General features: G+C 38.0%; 1 protein-coding gene across 1 annotated transcript; it reads left to right on the top strand.

The window, feature by feature from the left end:
• Positions 1 to 2,155, top strand: LOC132509807 (zinc finger protein 239-like). Its single transcript, XM_060131297.1, has one exon. The coding sequence runs from the start codon at positions 58 to 60 to the stop codon at positions 1,054 to 1,056; it is 999 nt and encodes a 332-aa protein (XP_059987280.1). The 5' UTR covers positions 1 to 57; the 3' UTR covers positions 1,057 to 2,155.
• Positions 2,156 to 8,498: the final 6,343 nt, after the last annotated feature.

The following is an 8,498-nucleotide window of genomic DNA, read 5'->3' as shown; positions in this document are numbered from 1 at the left end:
GAAAATATTTATGACCTTGAGTCTCAGCGGAGAGCTGAGGTAAGAAATTACAAAGGCATGACTATAACCCATAACCAAAATCTCACTGGTAAGAGAGATGGACATGGTAGAAGTACTGCAGGAGTTGAGCTTATTGAAAACAGCCTTGCCTTAAGCTTTCTGGATGACCTGCATATTTTTAAAAGTGAAGAGAAAATTAATGAGTTTAATCAAGCTGACAAGACTATTAGCAGTAATGCCTTATGTTCACCACTTCAAGGAATTTCTTCTGGTGTCCAAACCAACATTTCTAATATACATGAGAGTGATTTTATGCATCCATCATTACTGACAAAATACCAGAAAGCACCCAGGGAAAGACCTTACAAATGTAATCTGTGTGGCAAAACCTTTTTTCAGGGATCACACCTCAGTAGACATCAGATCATCCATACCAGAGAGAAATTACATAAATGTGATATATGTGAAAAAGTCTTTAGTCTAAATTCAAACCTTATAGTTCATCAGAGAATTCATACTGGAGAGAAACCTTACAAATGTAATGAATGTGTAAAGGTGTTTAGTCAGAAATCAAACCTTGTAGTTCATGAGAGAATTCACACTGGAGAGAAACCTTACAAATGTAGCGAGTGTGGCAAGGTCTTTAATCAAAAACAAATCCTTGCAACTCATCAGAGAATTCATACTGGAGAGAAACCTTACAAATGCAATGAGTGTGGGAAAACGTTTAGTCAGGGCTCAAAACTCAGGCGTCATCAGATAATCCATACAGCAGAGAAGTTACATAAATGTCCTATATGTTGCAAGGCCTTTAGTAGAAATTCAGACCTTGCAGTTCATCAGAGAATTCATTCTGGAGAGAAACTTCACAAATGTAATGAGTGTGGCAAGATCTTTAGTCGGAAGTCAAACCTTGCAGTTCATAAGAGAATTCATACTGGAGAGAAACCTTACAGCTGTAATGAGTGCAGCAAGGTCTTTCGTCAAAAAGGCACCCTTGCAAAGCATCAGAGAATTCATAATGGAGGGAAACCTTTCAAAAATAATGAGTGTTGAAAAGACCTTACTCACATCTGAACCTTCACTACACATCAGATAATAAATACAGAGGGGAAACCATATTAATGTGATATATATGGGAAGGTCCTCATTCAAAACTGACAGTTTAAATTCATGGGAGATTCATAGTGGGAGGAAACATGCACATTCATGACTGTGGCAAAACCTCGCTTACCATCAGATAAGCCGTACTGGACAGTAATCGTAGAAATGTCATAAATGTCTCATATTTTTTAGTCAAAATTTGTACCTTAAGGTGCACCAAAAAATTCATACTGGAGAGAAACCTTACAAATATAATGAGTATGGCAAATCATTTATTGTACTTTGAAGTCTAACTTAGTATCAGGTAATCCATATTGGTGAGGGACTTTAAGCCAGGGTTTTAGCAAGTGTACACATCTTAGCTTCATTGGAAAAGTCATACTGGAGAAATATCAGGTAAATGTATTTACTTTGACCAGGACTTTAGGCAACAAATTCATTCACCAAATAATTCATTCTGGAGATTATTACCTCACAAATGCAATGAATGGGAAAAACCTTTACTCGGGGCTCACATTTCATCAATCATCAGATAATCTATACGCGACAGGACATTACAGATGTACTGAATATGGCAAAGCTTTTTGCTTGTGCCTTAAACTGAGGGTTCACCAAATACTTTATACTTTAAAATGCAATAGGGACTTCCCTGGTAGGGCAGTGGTTAAGAATACACCTGCCAATGCAGGGGACACAGGTTTGAGCCCTGGTCCGGGAAGATTACACATGCCACGGAGCAACTAAGCCAGTGCGCCACAACTACTGAGCCTGTGCTCTAGAGCCCGCGAGCGACAACTACTGAGCCTGTGAACCACAACTACTGAAGCCCGTGTGCCTAGAGCCCCGTGCTCTGCAACAAGAGAAGTCACCACAATGAGAAGCCCGCACACCACAGTGAAGTATAGCCCCCACTCGCTGCATCTAGAGCAGCTAGAGAAAGCCCGCGCACAGCAATGAAGACCCAATGCAGCAAAAAAAAGGAAAAAAGTAAAGTAAATAAAATGCAATAAATATGGCAATGTTTCAAATTATTACTTACTTGTCGCTAGATATCAGAATATTTATCCTGGAGAGAAACCACACAGATGTAATAAAATTTAATCACTCTCTTCATCACCCTGGTTGAATCCTGTTTCTTTTACCAACACAGTTTTATCCTGTCTTGGTGCTTTACAATAAACGCTAAGAATGCACCATTAGCCTGTCAGGGTGGAAAGAATCTATAGCAATTTCTTTCGAATATGGAATCAAACAACATATAATTTGGGGATTATATACTCATAATTTGTACTTGATTATTCCCTCCACTCTATTCCAGAATATTCAGATGGCTATAATGCAAGTAGCATAGCAGTTTATTTCAGACTCTGAATTTTATTGACATGCAAAAATTGAACAGGGTAAATTTAAAGATCTGATTGGTTGTATTGAATGATTCATGAATTGGGCAGTATCCCACCTAGAAATTAAAGAGGTCCTAAACGGTGCTGTACAAATTGGAAGGCTTTTATAGGCAGTAACTTGGTGGGATAAGAATGTTATTAGTAAAAGAAAAGGTTCTTTCAGGCAAGGTTACCTTTTTTGGGGGAAAGTAGCACCAAAGTCAGTCTTATCCTGCAGATTACCTCACTGGTGTTCAGGAAACTCCAGAGTGATTGGTTTAAGGTGACATTCCTGCAATGGGTGAAACTGCAATTACTTCTTGGTTTTCTGTCTTGGGGGCAAGTGAGTCCACCTTGTGAATGTGTGTGCAACCTCATCCCTATTCATGAATATGCGGTGTATGAATGTATTTCTTCATGATCTTTTTTGTGCCCAGTAAATCTAACATCGTGCACCTTGATTTACATGAAGGAAAAATAGGAACATAGAAGCACATAAAAAATATGAGAAAAATTTAAAATCATCCAGTTTCACTTTTGTCCTTGAACCGCTCAGTAAAATAATTTGAAAATAACAATGTTCCTGAGTATTAACACTAAACAATATACAATGGGAAGATTTTTGCTTGATAGATAAACTAGAAATTTCACATATCACCACCAAAACAGTTTTTTGTTGTTGCTAGTTTGCACTTGTGGCTATTCACTGGGATAGGGTGGAACTCCACGCAAAGGCTAGTTTGGTCATTTAGATTGATATTAATGTTGAAGTGTTATGAGAATGTTTGTTATGTAATTCCGCTTTCTAGGGGGACAGGGAAGAATACCAGGGTGTTCAAAAAATGGTTTGACATAACAGGGAATGATTAATGACTTGATGTATTAAGGTGATTACTGGATCGGGCTTAGGGAAGGCTAACCAGTTATGTTTTGAACTTCCAGTTGGTATCAAAGAAGGAAGCCCTCAGACTTGATCTTCTTCACCACATAGGCCAAATAAGGAGAGGTTATGGTGAATCTTAATATATAGTTGTAAGTAGGCAAACATCAAAAAATGATGTGAGACTCTTTAATAAAACACTGGAGGGGTGGGATAGGGAGGGTGGGAGGGAGGGAGACGCAAGAGGGAAGAGATATGGGAACATATGTATATGTATAACTGATTCACTTTGTTATAAAGCAGAAACTAACACAACATTGTAAAGCAATTATACTCCAATAAAGATGTAAAAATAAATAAATAAAAAATAAAACACTGGATGTTTACTCTTGAAAATCCTGTTTTCTTGGTTAGGAAAGACCACACTTTTCTTTATGCTACTAATTTATTTCATTTCTTTTCCTGCACCACATGTACATTCCATTGTTCAAGTTGGATTATTTTATTTTATTTTTTGGCCGGCTGCTAAAAAATGGATGTGGACAGATGAATGGATATATGTGGTACACCTATACAATGGAATGCTACTCAGCCATAAAAGAATGAAATAATGCCATTTTGGGGAACATGGGTGGAGCTAGACATTATCACACTGAGTGAAGAAAGTCAGGAAGAGAAAGATAGATACCATATGATATCACTTATCTATGGAATCTGAAATATGACACAGGGAATTCCTCCTCAGTCCATTGGTTTGGACTTGGCGCTTTCACTGCGGCGGCCCAGGTTTGATCCCTGGTCCAGGAACTAAGATCCCGCAAGCCAAGCAGTGGAGCAAAAAATATAAAAAATAATAAAATGCGACCGAAACGAACCTATCTATGAAGCAGAAACAGACTTACAGGCATAGAGAGTAGACTTGTGGTTGCCAAGGGGGAGGAGAGGTAGGGGAGGGATGGACCGGGAGTTTGGGGTTAGTAGATGCAAACTATTATATATAGAATGGAGGGACAACAAGGTCCTACTGTAGATCACAGGGAACTATGTTCAATGTTCTGGGTTAAACTGTAATGGAGAAGAATATAAAAAAGAATGTAGGGAGTTTCCTGGTGATCTAGGGGTTAGGATTCGGGGCTTTTACTACTGTGGCCCAGGTTCAATCCCTGGTCAGGGAACTGAGGTCCAACAAGCTAAGCAGCAGCACAAAAAAAAAAAAAAAAAAAAAAAAATCAATTTGGTTTTTGGAAATGCTGTAAAGGTTTTATTTAGATAAGTTGTCTAAGATATCTTTATACTAGTTTACTAAAAATTAATGTCTAGAAATGCTTAGTTGATGATATAACTAAACAACTTACTAGAGAATCAATTATCCAAAGACTATTAAAATTTGTATTTCAAATTACAGTATTAAGCAGTATGTTCCATGATTAATTTTCTAGTATAGTAAAATGTTTTTTATACACTTTTTGTTTTTGCATTATTATTTCCTCCCTTGCATATTTCCCTTGTTTTGCAACAAGGGGTGTATAAATCAGTGGGTTGTTTTGGGACTTTTGTGATGTGATAATGCATATAAGCAATGACACAAAGTAGGTGTACTGTAAACATGATGGAAGAGTTATTTCGGGGCTTTAGTTCAATGAAAGAACTGAAATGGCAAAACGGTTCCATGAAATCTTTTTTTCTGGGAGTTGGCTATGGTTAGGTGCTTGAAAAGCAAGTGTGTGGAGGTAAAGAAGCATGCAGTGAAGAGAATGAAAATATCATGATACATAAGAAAGAAAGACCGAAAGAATCCAAGTATGGTCTGTGACAAGGAGATAATCCCCATTGCCAAATTCCTGGAAGTCATTCTGTCCTTTCCCAGTGATGTATTCACATTCATTGCCAGAGGATCTTACAGAGAAAAGATTTGTTCTGTTTAGCATGACAACTGACACCTGATATCCTCCACTTAGAGTTTCTTCCCATCCCCAAATGATATATTTTTCTTTGATAAGTTCTTGATTTTGATTAGTGAGAGTCACTGTTATTATTGCTTTATGCATAATAAGATATTGGATTTTCATCTCTGAAGAAAAGTACTGTTTATTATTTCATGAATGAAGCAGCTTGGCACAATGACAGGTTTAAAGACTTATTTAGTCCCATCCCAGCAAGTGGGTAAATCAGGAATTGAATCCATGTTGACTGGCTTCAAAGAGAGGTATCTTAACCATTTTGCTACTGTAATAAGCCAAGTTATTTAAATTCTTCAACCACACAATATCTGTCGTCAATTTTACGAGTATAACTTGCCATTTTTAAATCGACTATCGTCATATATAATTGTGGTTATGGTAACTTCCTATTATGTCAATCCAGTTATACCTCTTTCATTGCAATTTGCTTTATTGTGCTTCAAGATACTGCATTTTTTTTTTACAAATTACAGTTTTCTGGCAACTTTGCATGGAGGAAGTCTTTGGGCCATTTTTCCGACAGCCACTTTGTGTCACATTTTGGCGATTCTCCGAAAGTTTCAAATGTTTTCATTATTATTAAATTTGTTGTGGCATCTGTGTAAAAAAATAAATCCGCACAGCTCACACCCATGTTGTTAAAGGTTACTTGTAGCTGTGTGGGGTTCTGTTTTCCTCATTCTGTTCCTTTGGTCTGTGTGTCTGTCCCTCAACAAATCCCACACAATCTTGATTACTGTTACTATATTAGAAATCTTGAGATCATGTGGAATGATTCCAGCCACTTCAGTATTTTTGTGATGCTGTAGCTCTTCTCGTTCTTTTGCCTTTCTATATTAATTTTAGAATAATATTGGTGGTTCTATAAAAATCTAGATTGGAAATGCATTATACCTGTATGACAATTTGGGGTAATTTAACAATATTTAGATGTTGTTTTCCAATCAATTAATATGATATGTCATATTCAATATGGAATGTCATAAGTAAATGTAAGTAAAAGTTCATCATTGACTTCTTTCATTACTGTTTCATGAAAGTCAGTGTTTTGTTAGATTTACTCATTTTTATTCTTTTTCTTTTTTGAACATTCAAACATGATATTATATTTTTAATTTCAGTTTCCATTTGTAAATTGCTAGTATATACAATTATAGTAGATTTTTGGGCATTCTTATATCATGACATCTTGCAAATTGCAGTTTTTCTCTCAGTTTCTGTAGACTCCTTTGACTTTATACACACATCATTCCATTAAATTTCATGTATTATTGAATTATTTAATGTATTTAATTATTTTTGACCGTCCCTTATAGAACAGAAGCTATCTGAAAGCAGGGTATTGATTTTATCTGCTGGATCATCAGTGAGGGAATCATTCACGGCTGACACGATGAGTGAATCCATGTTGCCAGTGTAAACAAGGGTGCTGGAATGCACAGGCTCATTGACGAGTAGCTTTAATGGTCATGGAAGTATTTGTGGCACTGGATTCCTTACTCCTGTGACATTACAACCTAACATTCTGAACATTTGACATAAATTCTCATGCTATATTTTGTTAACGCGGTGTGAATTCTAGGCAACATGTGCTCAACAGCTGTTAACTCATCACTTAAGTGATGTTTTCATAAAGTCTTTTTAAGCCTCAAAATGTTTTTTTTAATTTATTTATTTAAAATTTTTGGCTGCGTTGGATCTTCGTTGCTGTGCACGGGCTTTCTCTAGTTGCAGTGAGCGTGGGCTGCTCTTCGTTGTGGTACATGGGCTCCTCATTGCGGTGGCTTCTCTTGTTGCAGAGCACGGGCTCTAGGCGCGCGGGCTCAGTAGTTGCGGCACAGGGGCTTAGTAGTTGTGGCTCGCAGGCTCTAGAGCCCAGGCTCAGTAGTTGTGGCGCACGAGCTTAGTTGCTCTGCCGCATGTGGGATCTTCCTGGACTCGAACCCATGTTCCCTGCATTGGCAGGCGGATTCTTAACCACTGCGACACCAGAGAAGTCCTAAGCCACAAAATTTTGAATTCAAGATTCTTTCTGAAAGGCTTCATTCTGTACCCATCAGAAAATAATAATCCTGTTTATCAGGAACACCTGGAGAATGGTGACTGAAAGAAGTTGGAGGTTTATCATTCTCACATAAGAGGAAGTCCAGGGGGCGAAGTTTGTGATGTGATGGGTCCTTTGCCCCTTCTATCTCCATGAGCACTTAGTCTTTACTTTGCTTGTAGCAACATGGCTGCTGGATGACCAAGAAGGGTGACGATTGAGAACAAAACCCTTTTCATTTTCAGATTTTGTCTCGTTTTCAGCGAAACGTTAGTCTCACATGTTTACCTACTTTTTAAGTGGCCATCATAGTTTTAATAAGAAATGTGAATTTTTGAATTTCATATTTCCACCTAAAGAACAGAGAAAAGTAAAGGGAAAAGATGTTAGGGACAGAGTATGTGAATGGAGTTTGTTCTTTATCCTGAGAATGAGATAATAGATGCTTACTAAACTTATTTCGGTAATTATTTCAATCTATGTAAGTCAGAACATCATGCTGTACAACTTAAACTCACACAGTGATGTAAGTCAAATACGTATCAAAACTGGGGGAGGGGGGAGCGGAATGTGATTTTAAATAAAGGCAAAACACTTTAGCAAAAAGAACAAGGCGATTTATAACAATTTAAAAAAATGTACTGCATTTTTTGTTTGTTTGTTTGTTTTTTCGCGGTACGCGGACCTCTCACTGTTGTGGCCTCTCCCTTTGCGGAGCACAGGCTCCAGACGCGCAGGCTCAGCGGCCATGGCTCACGGGCCCAGCCGCTCCGCGGCATGTGGGATCTTTCCGGACCGGGGCACGAACCCGTGTCCCCTGCATCGGCAGGCGGACTCCCAACCACTACGCCACCAGGGAAGTCCTGTATTGCATTTTTAAAAGCAATGATTAGTGACAGAAATTATCATATGCCTTAGTCCTCCATCCTCAGATGCTAGGTTTCGTCTCTGAGTGTCTGGAACCAAGAGAGTGTTGAGTTTGTAGTCCTGGCTGAATGAAGAATAGAAAGGAAAATCTATTCTGTAAGGTGTCACTGTGAAATGGCCCATTCTACACTGGGAGTGTTTTTTCATTTCTCATTCTAGTGTGTAATACAGAGGCCAGTCTAGCTCTTGTTTCCTTAAAC

This window comes from Lagenorhynchus albirostris, chromosome 19, assembly GCF_949774975.1.
Source record: "Lagenorhynchus albirostris chromosome 19, mLagAlb1.1, whole genome shotgun sequence".
Taxonomy (NCBI): Eukaryota; Metazoa; Chordata; class Mammalia; order Artiodactyla; family Delphinidae; genus Lagenorhynchus; species Lagenorhynchus albirostris.
Note: the sequence above shows the minus strand (reverse complement) of the source record. Positions and strands in the feature narration are given on the sequence as shown.

Bases quoted from the DNA above. Each gene is read 5' to 3' on its own strand.
- LOC132509807 (XM_060131297.1), top strand. From the start codon at position 58: ATGACTATAACCCATAACCAAAATCTCACTGGTAAGAGAGATGGACAT.